The sequence below is a fragment of the Lissotriton helveticus genome, chromosome 1_1, assembly GCF_964261635.1.
Source record: "Lissotriton helveticus chromosome 1_1, aLisHel1.1, whole genome shotgun sequence".
NCBI lineage: Eukaryota > Metazoa > Chordata > Amphibia > Caudata > Salamandridae > Lissotriton > Lissotriton helveticus.
Window position 1 is genome coordinate 2,089,864,735 of NC_136057.1, and position 20,926 is coordinate 2,089,885,660.

The following is a 20,926-nucleotide window of genomic DNA, read 5'->3' on the forward strand; positions in this document are numbered from 1 at the left end:
TTTAGCGACTGGAAACAGTCGCTAACATCGCTATCTCCTATTACCAACTTTTGGAGATATTCGCACTAAGCGCGAATATCTCCAAAAGCTAATACCTGCCCTGAGCATTTCTTAGCCATGTTATCCAATGGGAGGTGGATAACATGGCTAAGAGCATTAGCTCGGTAATGCATGAATATCGCTGACTTTTCAGCGATATTCATGCATTGCGGCCGTTTTTTATCGCATTTGCGATAAACCTTGGTAATACCAAGGTTTATCTGCGATAAAAATCGCCGCAGCTCAGCGGTAATTGTTTGTCTCTAACCAAGCAATAGCGATAATTATCGCTATTGCTTGGTAATATGCCCCACAGTCTTTCTCAATCTACCTCGAAAAGCCTAAAAATGTGCGGTCCTATATGCAAGGGAATTTCTTGTTGCGGTTAAGTAGATAATGTATTGTAGAATAGACAGGGGAAAATGCAGATTGCAATTTCTTGAAAACAGTTTATAGCAAGTGAATTTTGTTATGTAGCATGTGTGCCAGTATGTAGATTGAATACTGCCCTCCTATTCTGAACTCAAACAGACTATTAAAGAAATGTACTGACAGTGTTACCTCCTTAACATATAAAGGCTGTTAATGTTAATTGTTTAAATGACACTTGTTGATGTGGTAAGGCAGTGGCGTTCCTACTGTTGCAGCAGGTATTGTCACACCACAATTGAACAATAATGCATTATTACAATAGCAATGTTACAGATTCAAGAGCAAGCAGCATTAATCTACACATATATATATATTTTTAAAAACACAAAGACATTTCTCAAAAAACGTCAATGCTTTCACAAAAATAGTGTAAAATAGAATATGTTAAGGGAATAATGTCTACGGTGATGCCGTCATGTCGTTTACACAATACTTTAGATTCACTATCATTTAGATAACTCCTGTCTGGCCGAGTCAGAACGACCAGAGCAAGGTTATCACAACCTTTTATAGGTGTACATGGGGCCTGCCAAAAACCTCCAGTGAATATCATCAACATACCCACATATGCATTCCTTTCACCATTGTGAATCAACTACATTTTACAAATCTTTGCAAAAACAAATTTAATCTATTTTAGTTTGTCCCTTCTTGTACAAACTAACAATTATTTCATTTCTTTCTACATGCCGATTTTTGGCTAAAGCTTGATGTCATTGTGAATGAAAGCAAATGTTTGCCTAGCTTGATAAAAAAATATAACTGTCTGCCAAGATAACCTGGTAGGTAGCAACACACTCCCCTTTTTCTGCTATAAAAGCAGCCGTGCCCCTGGTCACCTCCATTCACCGCCACCATGAGGGGAATCATCCTAGCCCTTCTGGTCGCCCTTGTGGGTAAGATGGTCTTCTGCTCCTTTCATTGTGAAGATTTGGGGCTGGGGAGAAAATCTTTCTGATTCTTAATTTTATTTTTTGATGTTTTCAGAGGGTATTAGTTCGATTTTTTTTACAACACTTATGGAAAAGGAGGTAGAGGGACAATGAAGATAATCCATTTTCATATAATGTAAAGTGTTTCAAAATAGAGTTAATGTTTTATGAATATGGGTCTAAGCGGTTTCTTACCTTCTGTTTAATATTCCTCCCCACAGGCAGTGAGCAGTACAACTATGGTATGTATGTTTTCTTTGGTTATAAGTGGTGTGTTCACCTGTTTCACCTCACTGCAGCTTTTTATATTGATTAATGCCTGGTAAAGTGGCCACCTAAGCTCTCATCTCTGTGTCTTCTTCCAGAACCCGTCTTCAGTGAAAGTAAGACCTACGTCTTCCAGTACGAGGCCATTATCCTGAATGGATTACCGGAGGCTGGCCTGGCCAGATCTGGAATAAAACTGAACTGCAAGGTGGAGATCAGTGGATTTGCACAGAAGGCCTATCTCCTCAGGGTAAGAACAAACACAGTGTGAAGCGCACAGTGATGACATGGCACAGGGGCGCAGTGGGAAGAGGCTCTCCTACAATCACAGTATAAGGGATAAAAGTAAAACTAATGTATAGAGTCAATGTTAACAGTTGAATCATTTGTCAGTTAATAGCACTTGTATATGCTAAAATTAGTTTTAATCTTGTATATTGTAAAATTGAATTGTTCCAACAGTATATCTTTAGTATTGATAACACGGCCTACTGGATACAAGGCAAAATAGAAGTATAAATGCTAACGTAAATGTGATATATTGGTCACAATGCGATAATAAAGATAGCTCTCTGAGATCTTTTCGAGCGGAGCAAAAGTTGGCAATGACCTAATTTTAAGTATGTGTTAAAGGGTACATACTATCAATCAATCAATATAATTGGTAAGTAAGGTGTCTTGCCAGGAAAAGAGATATTTCAGATGAAAATAGTCTATTCATACAGCAGATATTGTATATACTAAATTCAAACTCCAGTTTTTGACTGCTATGATACGTTTTTCCTCTGCTATGTCACCAGTGATAGTGCTTGTTTTGCTGGTGTTCCTCCACCATACTCAGGTCACCAGAGATATATCGAAGTAGCAGAATGGCACATAATGCTCTTCTACCTCTTGAGCATTATTCAACTTGTGTTGGATTTCCACAAACCTGAGGACGTTGGTGAACATGGGTCGTGCTCTGTTGCTCCCCAGGGAACAAATTTGCTCTCAGCCACTGGTCTGCAAAAACCCACAGCTGGCATGGGATTCTATGTAATGCTAATGTGACTATCACAGAACCACTGCTGGCACTGTACCCACTCCAAAGCACTGCTTCATGTGACAGTGGGGAAGGCAGAAATGGTTGTGGAACAGGGTTGCAGAACACCAGATAGTACATTTTTTGTAGTTGGGTGTAGGTGAGAGGGACAACCAAGATGGAAATACATAACAGGGCACTAGTATTTTATTTTTTTATTTTGGGATCGGAAACGCTAGGTAATGCTGAGGGTGAAGTGGAAGGTTTACAGGATGACAGATATTTTGTTTTCAATTGATGTGGCTGTGGGGAAAGATAGCAGAATAGTTTCGGTATGAAAGGCAGGGGATCCGATGTAGGTATTATTTATGTACATATAACATGGGGACAGGGGGATGAGGCAGCTAAAGCCATGTTGTACATACCTTTTCCATGACTCCTCACCCACTGGTCTATGATCTAAACAGGGGATGAGATATTCGCAACATGTATAACATAACATTGTAGCCAGGTAATTGACATTTAAGGGGACGTATTTCACTTTTGATTCTGAATGATATAGTAAACTACTCAGGTTTTGGTCTATTTTCTTGTTTGATTTCCTTCAGAAGACCTTGGATAAAACCATCATAGTTAGTTACAGTCATTCAGCTATAATTCTATATGGTTTGGTTTGTTGCCTTGAATGATTTTAAAACCTAACTCTTCATGCTGATGGACAGGATATTGCCCTTTCTAATTCCATTGAACATTTGAATTGTAGCAAAGGTGTCTCAAGCACAGAAATGCTGTACAAAAATTATAATTATAAAGTATTCCTAATTGTTACATAGTTACATGAATTACAATTGTGATATGAGACACAAGGCCTAGGACACAATACCCTGAAAGACATTGTTTACAAAAGGATAATCACAAGTTTGATTTGATCTTAAAAGTATAATCCTGAAGAAAGCATGTTTCTACATAATATTTAAGTTATGATATACACATGTGTGCTTAGGATAATCCTATCAATATCTCCAGTATCACAAACAGAAAATCACAGTGTTATACGTAGGTGAGTGCATAGTGTTCATTTGTGGAACATCAAACTTCTGCAGGTTGCACAAGGCCCCTAACTTTACAACTATATTGTCTTCACAATACATAGTAATACATTAGACATATCCTAAATATAACTATTTTATTTTTTAGATCACATCTCCTGAAATCAAAGAGTACAATGGTATCTGGCCCAAGGATCCATTCACTCGCTCCTCAAAGCTGACCCAGGCTCTCGCTGTTCAACTCAGCAGACCTGTAAAGTTTGAGTACAGCAATGGACGTGTTGGAAACATGTACGCCCCAGATGGTGTTTCTGAAACTATACTCAACATTTACAGAGGGATCGTGAACATGCTGCAGGTCACCATCAAGAAAACACAGAATGTCTATGACTTGCAAGAGGTTCGTTTCAAATAATTTAAAAACAATTGTAAACAAAACATTGCAATGGTTTAGTAACTGCATATGAAAATACTTTCTTAAATATATATTTAAATGGCTTGCCCAAAATAATGGAGCATTCTGCAAAATTCATTAATAGTAACTTAAAGTTGTCCATAGGCTGCCTGCCTCACAGATAAAAAAATATCATGGGCTTACAAAAGTGGGATCTGAGAGGTACATCCCCATTGGAAGTAGCGAGGGCCTTCTAATATCAATTAGTTTCACTAAATCCTGTATCCTTCCAAAATTACAGACAGTAGCTTTGTGCAACTTTACACGCGCCCATAAGATTAAGTCTCTCCACCCAGACTAGTGTCCATAGGCACCTGTTGAGCAATGTACTGGATTTCTTTCACATTGTTTCCATGCAATTGAGTTCACACATTCAGAGGTGTGTGGTCATGGATTCGTGGAGACAGCAGCAGAGACTGTCCTAAAGTGTGGTTACCATCTTATTCCACGTTGGCAGAACATGCTCTGAATCCAGGCTTCTAATTGTTAACCTAGTGTGTTCCAGGTTTTGTAGTCTTTGTTTGCTTTGATGGAACAAGTAGGAGTAATGCACCTGAGAATATTAACTTCCAGCAGAAAACCAGCAGGAACTTGGCTTCCTGCAGACACAGACAAAGGTGCAAAACTATTTTTGAGTTTTGTGCTTCATATTGTTAGGTGTTTCTAATCTCCAGAATGCATGACACAGGTTGACCTGGACATATCTAGACTCCAGAGTTTGAGCAACAGTCATGATGGCTTTGCTAACCTTTTTCAATTTAAAAATTAGAGAGATTTTTTATATATAGCTCAAACGTGGTCCAAGGGAATCAGAGTACTTTTCAAGAGATCCAGACATTACACTTTTTTAAGATTAGCAATTTGCCAAGAATCATATAATGTTGAGCTGACCCCAAGATTTGAACCTGGTTCTTCGGTTCCATAGTCTAGCCTTTAGCCCATAGGTGACATCTTTGCAGTGGAATTTTCATTTATACCTTGCATCCAGTGGTAATCAGTGCAGACTTCAGAGAATGGGTGTGATGTAATCACAAATATTTAGAGCACTCACACATCTGACAGAGACATGGGGCCATATGTATCATCCTCACCATTTGCGATTTCTAAATAGCGAATTTTAAGGAATCGCTATTTAGAAAACGCAAAACGGTATGTATGTAGGAATTCGCTTATTTTTAGCGATTCCTACACATTCCTAAATTGCGATTAGCAAATTGCTAATCGCAATTTTCCCATTCATTTCTATGGGCCAGGAGGCCCATAGAAATGAAGGGGATATTTGCGATTAGCAATTTGCTAATCGCAAATTGCGAACATTTTCAAGGGTGCAGGGGTGTCACAAGAACACCCTGCTGCACCCCTGAAAATGACATGTGTGGGCATATGGCACACATACATGCCCTAAGGGCATGTATGAGCGTCATATGCCACCTTTGAATTTTAAATAAAAAAAAATTTCAAAAGAATTCGCAACTTACCACCAACTAGAAGTTGGTGGTAATTTGCGAATCCTTATGGGCATTTTTGCCTTGATTTTTCTTTGATACATTGCATGTAAGGAATCGCAAAATTTGCGATTCCTTAAGTGCAATCGCAAAATAAGGAATGGCAAATTTTGCGATTCCTTATTTTGATGCAAAAATGTTTCATACATTCCATTTATCAAACTAGCATTCGCAAAGCCCGAAATTCTGCGAATCTCGGCCTTTGCGAATGCTAATTTGCTTGATACATATGGCCCATGGTGTCCTCCCTTATATCTCAGTAAATGACTTATAGCGATCTTTCATAGAACATCCAGCTGGTAGTCAATCATAAGAACTCTCTTCGTGGTGTCATGGCCTGAGGATCAATAGGTTTAATCACATGATGGACCACTTGCAGCAGAAAAATGTAATTATTGGCTGATCCCACTATCTCTGAGTATGTTGATAAAAGGAAAAACCAATACCCAGAAAGTAGCCCATCAATTTACACTTTGTCTGCTAATTTCCATAGTCTGGAGTCACTGGGGTCTGCCACACAAGGTACGTTATACAAGAAGACAAGAGAACTGATAGAATCATTGTTGTGAAATCCAGGGACCTGAACAACTGCCAGGATAAAGTGGAGAAGAACATCGGCATGGCGTACGTGGAGAAATGCTCTTCTTGTCAGAAGGTTTGATCATGTCACATATACTGTACTTAAATCAAAACTTACTCCTAAGGATTTTACTCTTCATGATAACTGGATGTGCTTTTTACCACAGGTTGCACGGAATTTAAGAAGGGCGGCAACATATACCTATAAGATGAAGCCCAGAGATGGCGGTGCTCTAATCACTGAAGTGACTGCGCGGCAGGTGTATCAGTTTTCCCCATTTTATGAACTGTATGGTGCAGCTGTAATGGAAGCCAGGTGTGTGTCTTTCATATAATCATCAGTCTCATTGTGTGCTGTCATGTACAAGACCATCATGAAAGTAGATATCCTGTGCCCAAATGTCATACCAGTGTTAATGATGAATTTAGCAATTTCAACTTAATTTAGAGAATCTATTTTTCAGTTAAACAGCTGCTCTATATTTTAAAAATAACTTACATAATAATGTGATTTGCTACTAAGCAAAGACATGTTCCTAATAATAGAAAGATTCAAACGTTTATACATTAAATACAGAGTATTCAATAAATAATGTGAAGTTTAAGTCTTTCCCATTGGAGAGTCAGCTACCCAGTGTCCATCTCTTAGAAACAGTTTTGTCTCCATAATAAAAAAAATATGGAAAATGCTTCCTTTTCTGCTTATAAGTGAAAGGACAAATGACACCGCCATCTTCATTGCCTTCTGTTTTGAATATTGAAACAACAAGAGAGTGTCAACAAAATTATATGAATTAATAGCACATGATCAGAGATTGATATGGCCCTATACACTACACATTGGAAGTCGTTATAGGTTTTTTAGGAAGCCCTCACTCACCACCCTGGGTGGTGACATGCTTCATCATCGGCCCACCAGGAGAAGCCGAATGCCTCCCTGGTGTGCTACTACGCCTATGTGTCGGGAAATCTGCCAAATAATGTATTGGTTATTTCCACTATACCCCACTTTAATAGTGGAAATAACCAATACATTATTTGGCAGATTTCCCGACACATATTTTTAACCTTGTCAGACTGACCACAGAATAAAAATCTTTTTCTTTCTGGTACAGTTCTTTGACAATTTTAAATATCAAATTTTTTCACACTATTGTCACAAAACCAGCTCCGCAGTAATCTGGCGTTGTAGCACACCAGGGAGGCATTCGGCTTCTCCTGGTGGGCCCGATGATGAAGCATGTCACCACCCAGGGTGGTGAGTGAGGGCTTCCTAAAAAACCTATAACGACTTCCAATGTGTAGTGTATAGGGCCATATCAATCTCTGATCATGTGCTATTAATTCATATAATTTTGTTGACACTCTCTTGTTGTTTCACGAAATAAGCTTGGGGGACTGAGGGTGCCCCTTTCCCTCTCTCTCATATTGTTAATATTGAATATTGAAACAGCATATATTTATAGATGCTTTCATACCTTAACTAATATCTAAGACATAATCATATAAGGGAGTAGCTTTTAGGAGCTGTGAGGACTTGCATTACACTAATTCTTGAGCAACGTAGTTTGCTGCTTGCCAACACAGACATCAAGATCAAAGGAATTAGCTTGGTTTCTAAATGCTACCACATAGATATACCATAATGTATAATTCAGATGATCAACAAACACATTTACAATGCTCTATGGAATAATGAGGTGAGAATGGGGTTTGACAATCTCACTTTCATAGTGAACCATCCAAATCATTCGGCACTCAAAGGAAAATAGCATTTTGACTATTGGAGCATATCTTGAAGGCTTGAAAATGGCCATGTCTTAAGTCGTCTGCAATTTGGCAAACTAATAGGTGGCACTGTAGGACTTCTTCTTACGTGACCTCAATATGCAAGCTCTAGGCCTTGACAACGCAAATGGGGAATACAAACATTTTCTGTTTACCTTTCTTTCAGGCAAGTGCTCACTTTTGTGGAAACTAAAAGCAATCGAGTTGACTCTCCTCAGACTGAACTGCAGAACCGTGGGGGTCTTCAATACCAGTTTGCTTCTGAAGTTTTCCAGATGCCAATTCAGTTAGTAAAGACAAGGAGTCCTGAGACACAAGTATGTACATCTCTATGCATCAGTGTGCATGTAAACCTCACATCTTCACATATACCCTTACTTTGGATTTCAACAATGTACTCAGCAATACAGAAATAAACATAGATTGATTTTATTGAACAAGTCAATTAAAGAATACATTCATTATTAATCTATTATTTTAAAGCATTGTAAATAACTGTCAATATTACTTGTACAACCTTCAAAGTATGAATGGAGTGCTAGACACACTGGAATTGAAACTTTCGACACACACATCCGAATATATGTTCAGCAGCGAGATCGTATTCCAGTGAGCCGTTTTCCTTGCACGATCAGTCCATCTCCCCCTAGGTGCACAGTGGAAAATACGACAGAGTCATAATCTCTGATTTGTGAATATTTACCAAAGATATCTATTTTTTCACACTTGATACTAATATTTTGGAGGGCCATTTGTGAATATACACATAGAATTATATTATATAACATTGAATATCTGGGATGTTTTTACTGGGGGGGTTCTGAGTGTCATAAACTATACAATGAAAGCCCAAGCTTGAGCTGTGTCGTTTGTCACTCAGAACCACAAGGTGAAAAATATTCCTGCTATTCACGTTATACCCATCTGTAGTTTTATGTTGAGTATGGCCCAAAACACACGTGCCCCTAATTTCAACTAATTTGCAGAGGCACAGAAGTAATTGGCGAGTCATACATAACATGGCTCTCCTTCCTGTCCCAAATGGTCAAATGTAAAAATAAAGTAAAATCCCTGGCCACCTTAAACCAAACCCGACTACCCGGCCACACCCTACCCTCCCAAAACTGTGCTAGAGCCAGTTCCTTAGGCTCTCAAGCTGACAGGCACTCAGAGATTCCTGGAACAGCAGTCTGGAATTCCTTTTGTGATGTAGCAAAAGTGGGGATTAACCCCTATATCTAATCCTCAGTCAGTCACTCCACACACAAAGGACTTAACCATTGATGTATTGCTAGCGATACATCAATAGGATGCTACCCAGGCTCCATTAGCAGTCAGTCAAGCAAATAGTTGTTCCCTTTTGTGGTCTCACTATTTACAGAGCTTCTATGGCACAGGCCGTGCTTACATTTGAGAAACAATTCACAGATATACTTAGGAAAAAAACCCTCTCACTTATTTATTACTTTTTTAAAGATTTCGCTAGCACCAACCAGCCTTCAAGAGGTGTCAGAATGCAGTACTCGTATAAAAGTTATGCAATAGGAGCCATACAATTATTCTGGTATTACACTGAAGGTTTTCGGTCTTCTGTTTTTGCCTCTGTTTTTTTAATGATAAATGTCATCTGTTGTTTGTCACTCTGATGCATGCTGCACCTCTAGAGCATCCCTCTCTGGACAATTCTAGGAAAGCATAACTTACCCAGTAACTAACGCAACATGGACCAATGTCCTTACAGAGTCAGTGCAAAAGAAGGGACAGTAATAACTACCTTTAGCAATTTAAAATCTTCAAATTTACAAATGTAATGCATTCTTTTAAATTAATTCCATCTATTTTCCTTTTTGGTACAGGTTGCAGAAACCCTCCAGCATTTAGTGCAAAATAACCAACAACAGGTACATGCTGATGCTCCTGCCAAATTCCTACAGCTTGCCCAGATTCTTCGTGCTGCAAACTATGAAAATATCCAAGCCATATGGAAGCAGTTTGCAGAAAGACCTCAGTACAGGTGATTTATTGTCATAATGTCACAGCTATGACTTATAATACTGAGATCGCTTCTGTTTAACTCATGGCATTTGTATGTTATATGCAGACGCTGGCTGCTGAATGCCATCCCAGCAGTGGGAACTATTGATGCTCTGAAGGTTATCAAGCAGAAGATCCACGACCAGGAGCTGAGTCCCAGGGAGGCAGCCCAGGCTGTCACTCTGGCTGTCCAGTTCACCAAAGCAGATCACCAGACCTTACAAGTCGCTCAAGTGAGTCAGCTCAGACGTTTGTAATTTCATAATCAAGGACATATTCTGTATAAATCACGTGAGGAGGACAATGTTGTATCACTTAGGGTAAATGGATGATAAAACACCCAAGCACCCTCACTTAATAGCGCTCCAAACTGGAGCCTGGGTCAACATATATGCAATACTATCTAATCAGTGTTACAGAACAGGTACCTCTGCTGAAGTGCAAACAAACTACAACATTATTGTAATCAGTACCATTGACTTGGATCCTATTTACTGTAAAACAACTGGAGCAATAGTCAGGACACATGACTACCTAGGGGTACTCATCCACAGTTGTTTTCAAAATTACCTCTTGAGCTAAAGATATATTTTCTATTGCAAGGGTAAGTTAATTTACCCACCCCTCTGTGGTTCATGTGACTTCCCTTCCTCAATGGACTGCTAAACTTTGATTGTCTGTGAGGAGAACCTGGCTCTTTTGATTTCTTGGTCAAGAATGATTTGCAGTTTGGGACAGGGCATATTAGCAGGATAAACTGTGGGGCCATTGGAAATGCAGTGTTAAAAATTTAATGTATCTTAGTAATCACTTACTCCCAGTCTGAAGTTGAATTACTTTAGTGCCCAATTTGTAAAACTGAAAAAAATCAAAGAAGACGGTTGGAGTCCTTGCAAAATGTTTCAGCAACTACTAATCACTCAGGCTGCATTCCAGTTCAAGATTTTAATCCAACTCACTTCAGACGTACAAATCAGCCTTGGTCCTGTTTCGGTAGGAACAATAAATACCAACCTACCAGGCCTGGTCTGAACGAGAACACAATTGATTGCCCTTTTTACACCTTCTGAATAAGAAATTACTTCAATCCTGGGGAAAAATGAGCACAGGACCAAGACTGGATTTTTCTGTAGTACGTACAGCAATGTATGAAGGAAACTATAAATGTGATGTGTGGAATGCTTGCAAAAAACCTTAGCCACTGATAAGCACTAGAGTTGCATTCCAGTCCCCATGTTTTACTTTCAATCAACTTCAGACAGAGACCAGCCTTATGCAAGTCACCTTTGGTCCTGCTACAGAATAAATCGTCCAGCTTGAATTGTCAGGCCACATCCCCTCTGAATGAGAACACAAGCAACCCAAACCATGCTTTCGACCACTGTGCCACATCAACTGGTGCGGGTTGCTTCTCTCTTCGATGGCCTGTCTGGTAGTTTGGGCTGCACTGTTCCCATTAGAACAGGCTAATCACGGATTTTCATTTGACTGATCTCTGCTAGATATTGGGTAAACACCAATGACTGGAATGCAGATCCAGAGTGATCTTGAGTGCTAAAATGAATTCTAGCATTCCATCTATCAATTTGCTGCTAGAGGCAGTTTGTAAAAAATGTCTCACTTAGGATGCAATTATAATTGTCATTCCTAAAGAGGACTTTTAGGAAGAATTCAGCATAGATATTTTTTCCAAATTTTCTGCATTTCATACTGTTGGCAACAAGTGAAATTCTAATTTTGACTGTATTAGAACTGCTTTGCCCATAACTCCATGCCACCAATGCCTTTTAAATTCACCATGTCGGTGCTATTACACACCTATAATTAATTGGGCTCAGCAATATATTCTTAGCTGCTTAGCCTCTGTTCTACCTGTGTATGAAGTGCAACAAGGAGCACAAAATCTCATGTCAACCAAGTCCCATCTTTAAAAATCAGTTGTTAAAAGGTTGTTCTCTAGAGTGCAGCCCTATATACTATAATCAGATGATGTTAGTTTTTGCAATGTGTTTCCCATCTCTTATTTTGATCCACATTGTACATAATTGCAAAAATATGAAAATATCCACAACATATAAAATAAACATGATCTACATGCCAATGGTTTACCTCTGTCCCTAACCCTACAGGATTTAATGAAAGTGGCGCAACATCAGAAATCCCCTGTTGTATACAAGGCAGCGATCCTGGCGTACGGGTCCATGGTGAACAAGTACTGTGGTGCACACTCTTCCTGTCCTGAGGAAGCTCTATCCGTGAGTAGCTTTTCAGTATTGACCAGGAAAATGATTCTTTTTTACACCATTAGTGTTCCTTATTCAACCTATGCGCTAATGTATATGCATTAACATACAAAAACAGTATCTGTGACCATTTTGTGTCCCTTAGTACCACCAGTAGAAAGTGCTGAATCAAATCCAGAATTAAACATGTTATGTCCTCACCTCCTAATAAGCACCAATACTAAAACAGTTCCTAACTTTATTTGCACACCCTCGTACTTAAACAAATGTACCAGGTGGAAATAATTTTCTGGGTATTTTAACTTACCACATAGTTTAAAGCAGTGGTTCTTATCTAAACCTGTGGTCTGGGGACTCCTCGGGGCGGGGGGGGGGGGGGGGGTTCTACAACTGCTGAGAAAATTAAATAATAAATAGATTATTAAAGTGTATGTAAATAAACACACAAAATGTAAACGTGACAAAATGTAAAAAATCTGTAAATGTGAATACATTTGGCATTGAAGGCTACAAATTAAGTTAGTATCTTCATATTGATTCATGGGAGCACAGCAAGTGCATCAAATGTGTTTGATTAGGGCTTGTTTCTGTATTTGTAGTGTATTGTTTTGCGGTTCAAATCATCTCCAATGGGTAGGCTGGAGTCACCGGTTTCCAATAATGACTCATTGGGGGGTCCCCAGATTCCAATAACGATTCAGTTGGAGTCTCCAGATTCCAGTAACGATTAAGTGTTGGACCACAGAAGTCAAAATGTTATTCACCACTTTTTTAAAGGATGCAGTTTGGCAACTCAGTGAGGTAAATGCTTACCTCTGACTTCTGTGAGCTATCTGGACATCTTAAGACAAATCTCTATAAGGCCAAATCAGCTTTCCATTTTTCAGAGGTTGGCAAATTGAGCACAATTTAATTAGCTAATAGTAACTCCTTCTATTTAATGCTCTTGAAGACTATTGTGAGAAATGGTAGTATGAAAACAACTTATTTATCATATTAGATTAAGGAAAAAAGAGGCAATAAAAATGTTTATACACAAGATGACAGTGGAGGGCTTTAGGAGGTGAGGAATGGGTATATTTGTACAATTTTCCCTATGACTCTACTTCCTCTGCATTGCTCATTTATGGAATATAATGGGTGGTTTTCATGGGGGAGCTTACATGATATAAAATGATGGATGAATACGTCAGTAGAATGGGATTTTCATATCTGATTGCCAAGTTACATCATTGATATCTCAAGCTTCACTTTCATTGTGTAAAACATCATGGGCCTCATTTACAAAACGTGGCGCATCACTGCATGAAAGGAGCGATGCGCCACTTCTCAGTGTGCCCTCCTTGGGACAACAATGATGCATCATATTTACAGTATGACGCATCATGTCGCAAGGAATCACAGATACGTCAGTATAACTGACGTATCTGCCGGCGCAAAAAGTGGTGCATTGCTGGAATTGTGTTGGAAGCCTGATGCAACTCCAGCAATGTTCCTTTCACATGGGGCAAACCCCATGTGAAAGAGCCTGCATCACCATGACGCCTGCCATGAGACAGGCGTGAGGTTTTGACACATTGGCATCCTAGAAGTGGCGCACCGAAATCTCAAAGATTTCGCTGCGCCACTCCTACGACCCTTTCTTACGGGAGAACGCCCACCCTGCATACATTATACATGGCGCAGGTATAACGTAATGACGGAGGGAGAATATTTTACTATATAGTTATCCAAGGACACTCTTATCACTTGCTCAGCATGACCCCTGTGTAGGCCCTGCTGCTTGGAAGTTATAGGCCTCGGTTAAGTTGGCCTGAGCACTGCCATTTTCTCTCAGCTTAAACAAAAGCAGAAAGCAGGTCTGACCCAAGCTTCTCCCAGCTGCACTTCTCTGCGTGGCTCTGCACTCCTCCATTAGGCCCCCACCCTGTATGCTATGCTAAGTCCACAAACTAATTGCAACAGCACTAGTTTTAATTCGAACCTGAAGTACGGCACCTCCATCCTCATGGACATCTATTGGATCTGCGGAAAAAATATCTACTCGCAGCTGCCTCCCCAATGGCAAGAACTTTGTTCCATCGTGACGATGCATGAACTGCATCTGGTTGTCCCAGCAGCTAACTTTCTCACATTCATACCCACCCAATGACAGATGATGTCACTCTGCTCCACCACCAGAAAAAGAAAGTCAAGAAGTATTTCTCACATGTCCCATTTCAGGGCATTCCACAAGAATTTCGAATTTTCAACGATGCTGAACTTTCCTTCGGGGGCGTTCTCCCCCTGTTCCAGACCAAAGCCAATGCTGGCTGGCTCCAAGTGACCAGGTACGAGCTGATGCAGCTTGTCAACAACACCCGTGATGGGTTCAACTCCGTGAAAGAAGAACTACGACCTTTGAGACTCATGGTTCTGGAACAACGCTATGTTCTAAACCAGTTAACTGCGATGAATAGTGGTGGATGCACAAAAGTGGGAAATTCGTTCTGCTGTGCCTTGATATTGGCCGATGATGCGGACAATGTAACACTTAAAAAGGCCATTAAGGACTTGGACATTTTGGGACAAAAGATGCATGAGGACGGAGGTGCAACAGCAGACCTTTTTGCTAATCGGTCCAACTTAGACTGGATGCCTTCATGGCTGTCTGCAGTACTAACATTTGTAATGCCTACCCTATGTGTATTGTTGCTGTTGTATTTTGGAACACACATTGTGTTGGAAGATTAGGGTCTAAGGAAGTTGAGATGAACTACACCGATGTGTACGCAGGTATACACAGGGGACAAGGGGATGATATAGAGATAGCAGTGTTGAACATAGAGCCTACCATCCCTGACCCTCACTTAGCGCAGGACCCTTCAGGAAAGTCAGTACCAGGCCCCGGTACATAGTGGCCCACCACTTCTCTCCGGGAGAGACTTGGTACATCCCTATGAGACAATGTGTAAGGGATTAGGGGGGCCAGGTGAGGAATTAGGTACTACTTCTTCATAAACTCGCCCCGACCACTACCCCCATCTCCAGCTAAGTATGCAGTTCTTATGATGTTTGATTGGTTCAAATATGAACCAGAGGGGGGAATGACGGAGGGAGAATATTTTACTATATAGTTATCCAAGGACACTCTTATCACTTGCTCAGCATGACCCCTGTGTAGGCCCTGCTGCTTGGAAGTTATAGGCCTCAGTTAAGTTGGCCTGAGCACTGCCATTTTCTCTCAGCTTAAACAGAAGCAGAAAGCAGGTCTGACCCAAGCTTCTCCCAGCTCTACTTCTCTTCGTGGCTCCGCACTCCTCCATTAGGCCCCCACCCTGTATGCTATGCTAAGTTCACGAACGATAAAGTTCAAGTTCCTCATTAATCTTGCAACACACCCCAGGCCCCCCACCTACAAGCTGTGAACGGGGAAAAGGGAAGTTCCCACTTCAAGCCGTCCGGTAAATGAGGATAAATGTGGCGAATTAGTATCACAGACTGGCACATAAACGCATGAATAGAATCCTTCGAAGCAATAATAACACATTTCTGTCGTCCATGATAAATTAATGACAAACTTCCAGTCAATGTGGCAGGAACTTAGTCTAGACTGGCGTACGTGCCACAATTACGAGAAAGGGGCTACATCTACACTTATGATGGGAAGGTACCGGGTAGGCCAGTAAGTGACGATGGGAGGGCAAGTGGTTCGAGGTGACGTGAGATGGCGTGACCATGGGCTTCTCACCCCTGAACAATATAAAAAGGAGGTCAACAGGAATATTGTTGAACTACTCCTCGTCTGCACTTGGGTGTCGGATAGGAGTTTTTCCCAAGGGTTACTCGAGAAGCCCTTGTCACATGTACTTAGGCTCTGCTGCTCTATTGTATATTCTGCTGTATGAAATGCTTTTTCCTTTGTGCATTCAAAGTTATATTTCGCCATTTGAAATGTTATGTTTTCTCTGACCTTGTTTTATCTTCACTGCAATCCAAACTGGTCCAAGCGACTTTCAAGAGAATGCTAGGAACAGGACCAAGTACTATGTGGTTTTTATGGTATCATTGAATATTTCTAGAAGCTGTGTCTTCTAATAAAACTTGTACAGCTCTCAGGAACAGTCTCAGAGGCTCATATATTTGTTTTTCCCTATTTTTAGAGCAAGCGTTCCAGGAGCACCGGTTACAAATTAAGCTGTCCCTTAAGGTCCCCGGCTCTCTTTCTCTCCAACTCCCCAGTGCAGGCTCTGAGCCCTGCAAGGCCCCCACCTCCCTGACCCTTAATTAATCTTCCCTCCGGCAGTAGCGCAGGGTTTACGAAGTGACGCATCTACCTAGATTGCGGTGGCACAAAAGTGACACAGGTGCTCATAAATAGGCCCCCATGTCTGGGTGGAAAACAGCTATGTTGTTGACTGATGTCCTTCTATCATTCTTTATGAAATTAATATATGAAAGAAAGTACAAATAAAGATTTGGCAGGAGAGCGTGACAGTGAAAGAGAGGCAAAATAATGAGCATTAGATGTGTTTCTTTTGTAGCCCCTCCATGACTTGGCAGCTGAGGCAGCCAACAATGCCCATGAAGAGGACATGGCGCTGGCTCTTAAGGCTCTCGGGAATGCAGGACAGCCAGCCAGTATCAAGCGCATCCAGAAGTTCTTACCAGGATTCTCCTCCAGTGCTTATCAGCTGCCTGTCAGGATCCAGACTGATGCAGTGATGGCTTTGAGAAACATTGTGAAGGAGGATCCGAGAAGGGTAAGAGACAAGGAGCAAGATTCGTCAAAGCAACCATCATACAATGATACATACCAACTTCAAAAAACATAATTGTCCAATTTACCGTAAGCACAATGTTTGATTCAATATCCCTTTGACTGGGTTGGTTTGCCTACATACAAGCACCATACACAACCTAGAATAGCTCAGAAGCTTCATCTTTACACAAAACACAATGAATAATGTAGTTATTTGTGGCTATGTGCACTGATTGATGGTCTGTTGGGTCATTAAAGGGCCATTTATCCTTCAGATCTTGGCTACACTTCATGCACAAGTGGCAATGTCTCTCATAGATGTCTTTCCAAATGTTGTTCAAATAGAATGATACTAGACAGGACATCTGAGTGTGTGTGCCTTCATACGTGCTTGTGTGCCTTACTTTCATCTCTGGACGTTTTTGTAAAGTTTTCCTATATCTCATTTTGGTGTCAGTAAATATCCCACTTACAGAGTGGCTTGAATATATCTCAGATTTAACATAAACCTTTGCTAATTAGCCAACAAAACATTCTCTTATTTACTGTATTCTCCAAGCAATAACATTCAATGTACCCTTCCATGGAAAGTCTATGTAGGTCCAATGTAGTGGCATTCTATATGCACACCATACTTATCAGTATTAGTATAACGATTCTACTAAAAAATATGTTTATTGTTCAGGCACGTTGGAAGTAATTTTACATTAGGTATGCCTTATTTTAAAGCAACACAACAAATATAAAATAGATCACATATGTTAAACATAGTATGAGTTAAAGTATACATTTATTTATTCTTTTTTCAATAATATTTTTTACTGCGTTTTTGAACCAAAATCGAACATAGTCCAGGTGTTTTATGGTTACAGCATTACTTAAATCATAAGTGTTTCTTTTTATACAGTACAATATCCATATTTGTTGCTCATACATATACATAAAAACATTTGAGTCAATGTCATTTCCATCTTAGCACATTTGCAACATGGCCAAACGGAGCTAATGTAGACAAGGTACCCCCTATGAGCTGGCATCCGAGGTTGACTCTACCTGTGGGGGTTCACATATATTTCCCCTGAACGCATTCCATTTACCCCATATCCTAGACCATTTCGTAGGGCATCCTCTGTCTGCATACACTGCTCTCTCCGCCACCATTGCGCCATCCATGTCATTTCTCCATTGTAGGTATGTTGGGAGCACCCCCGAACCCCAGTTTCGGGCTATGTTCCGTTTGCGCTCGTCATCCCCAGTGTCGCCCAGTCCTGCATCCGCAGGTTCAGAACTATGGCATGTATTCATTCTTGATGTAATTCAATATACTCACATAGTACACTGGATGGGTGGTTACAAATACTGTCATTCTCTCTGTCAGGGTTTCTGGAAGACTTTCCAAGAAGCGGGCAATTTTTACTTCAGTGATGTTTTCTGATATAAAATATCACAAACAAAGCCTCCTACGTGCAATTCACTGGAGATCCAATATAATACAATAGAGTGTGTCATAGCTCTGACAACATTTTACAGACAGCAGCTTATTTTGTAATAGGCTTTTAACCATTATAAAGACACACAATAGATAACTGATTCTTAATGACATTTGAAATAAGAGCAGACGTCTACTAAAGTAACACCAGAATTCCCACTATTTCCCTTACTTCAATAATTCATCAATAATTGCAAACATAATATAGGAAAAATGCTCTGATGCATATGTGAATATCGATGGGGGCAGAAACGTGATTTTGTCTCAGGGAAAACATGGTAATTCTCAATAGAACATTCTAATTTGAATCATTTTCTTACAAGCTCTTGTTTTCTTAATCCTACATATATTGAGTCTCTAAATTTAATTTAAGAAAATCCTCATCCTTATCTTGTAATAACTTACACTTTTGTATGTGAAAATAGTGTTCCAAATACCTGACAGTTTCACATACAGGGTGTATGACCTTTTTATACAAAGCTCTCATTTACTAAAAATAAGGTTTGTAAGAATGACCAAAATATGAAATTAGAGGGAACAAACTGTGTTTTATGGTAACATAAATTATTTCAAGGTAACACATATAATAATAATAATCCACATTTGTAAAGCGCGAACAATCACCCGTAAGGGTCTCTAAGCGCTGGGGGCTGTTGGGATGATTAAGCAAGCTATTGCCCAGAGTCACATGGTGCTCGGCTAATCTGCCGCCGGCATTGGGGATTGAACCGTGATCCCCAGATTCCGGAGTCAGTCGCCCTGGATATTTAAATACATATATTATGTTTCTTTCTGTAGGTTCAGGAAATTCTTTTACAGATCTTCATGGACCGCCGGGTTCGAACCGAAGTCCGGATGATGGCCTCCGTGGTTCTATTTGAAACCAAGCCTGGTCTCGCCTTAGTAACAACCATAGCCAACATTGCATCAAAGGAGAGCAAAGTCAACCTGCAACTCGCAAGTTTCGTCTATTCACAGATGAAGGCCTTGTCCAGAAACAAAGTCCCATCGCTCCATCAAGTGTAAGCATCAAAGTAGAAGTTATGTTATGGATAGAAACATATCATAAAATGTGATCATATATGCCAGCTCATATTTAACAAGACCTCACAGAGAGTTAACATTATTTCTTTTAGGGCTGCTGCTTCCAGTGTTGCTGTAAAGTTGTTGAACCCCCTGCTCGACAGAATGAGCTATCGTTACAGCAAAGCTTTACACTTCGGTTCATTCCAATGTAAGTACATAACATGCACACAAGATACATGATCACTCACTTTTTGAGTTGTTTTGAGGCTCAGTCTTCAACTCTCCCAAACTATACTAGCTTCTAACCTTCATTCACTGTCATGATTGCCTTTAGTACCAATTATCAATGCTCTGACACAGACACAGTTCAACCAAATACAATTTATTTTGTTAAATACCTACATTCCACATGGACAGGCTGTAGACAGTTTCCTGTTGACACCAGGAGTACTCCAAGAATCGCTGATATGAAAATCTGGAGTAACCCACATTGAAAAAATGTAAACTCCTAGCTTTAGAGCACACATTCAAAGTAGTGTTTGGGGACTCTTTGAGCTATTGAGTGTACATCACATATTTGATGGTGACAGAAAGGAGCCATTCAAACTAAAATTTGTAGGATATAAAATGCCTAGACAGTGACAATCAATCAGTATGGGGAGCACTTACTTGCACACAGTGCTAAGGTGAAATCCATTGGATCAGGTTGAGACACCACTCAGTGATGTGTGCCTCAGTTGGCCAATAACACATTCCTCATACATCAACATTGATGATCAGCATCTTTAGGTGGTAAATAGCAGTGAAATATGGTCTTTCTGAGCATATATATTCTGACAGCATTCTCTGAATTATTTGCATAATGTAAGTTCAACCTATTGTATCCTGATGGCGTGAAGTGGTATTATTAAGTGCAAGTGCCCTGGAAACGTGATATATTGTACAGCATCTTCAGTTGTCATGGCCATATTGGAGTGTGACAATAAAGCAGCAGGAAGATGAACCATCTATGCCACTTTTCAAAAAGAACCTGTATTTATTCTTTCACTATAGATGCACTTATGGCTGGAGCAACTGCAGATGTCTTGTTCATGAACAGCGCTAACACAATGTTCCCTGTCTTTCTACTTGCCAAAACCCGAGGGTACATAACTGGTGCAGAGGCTGATATTCTAGAGGTAAAGACTGTTAGACTGTTCCGGTAAAAAAAATAGACTTCTAGACCAGTAAATAAAGAATGGATGGATTATCGTTTTAACTGAAGCAAAGGCAGATCTAGTTAAAAGTGTGTATCAGAGTATCAGGCGATAGGAGGAACCTTGTAAAC

The 20,926-nt window shown here is 40.1% G+C and overlaps 1 protein-coding gene across 1 annotated transcript in view; it reads left to right on the forward strand.

Annotated features, from left to right (window-relative positions):
- Positions 1–1,245: 1,245 nt before the first annotated feature.
- LOC144756145 (vitellogenin-A2-like) overlaps positions 1,246–20,926 on the forward strand; it is a 69,504-nt gene continuing 49,823 nt past the window's right edge. The window contains exons 1-14 of the mRNA XM_078645723.1: positions 1,246–1,367; positions 1,625–1,645; positions 1,769–1,920; positions 3,889–4,140; positions 6,193–6,354; positions 6,446–6,594; positions 8,233–8,383; positions 9,923–10,080; positions 10,168–10,333; positions 12,230–12,355; positions 16,867–17,085; positions 19,372–19,595; positions 19,710–19,807; positions 20,653–20,777. Of these exons, the coding sequence (XP_078501849.1) occupies positions 1,328–1,367; positions 1,625–1,645; positions 1,769–1,920; positions 3,889–4,140; positions 6,193–6,354; positions 6,446–6,594; positions 8,233–8,383; positions 9,923–10,080; positions 10,168–10,333; positions 12,230–12,355; positions 16,867–17,085; positions 19,372–19,595; positions 19,710–19,807; positions 20,653–20,777 (2,043 nt within the window). The 5' untranslated portion in view covers positions 1,246–1,327. The remainder of the gene's footprint in view (positions 1,368–1,624; positions 1,646–1,768; positions 1,921–3,888; positions 4,141–6,192; positions 6,355–6,445; positions 6,595–8,232; positions 8,384–9,922; positions 10,081–10,167; positions 10,334–12,229; positions 12,356–16,866; positions 17,086–19,371; positions 19,596–19,709; positions 19,808–20,652; positions 20,778–20,926) is intronic.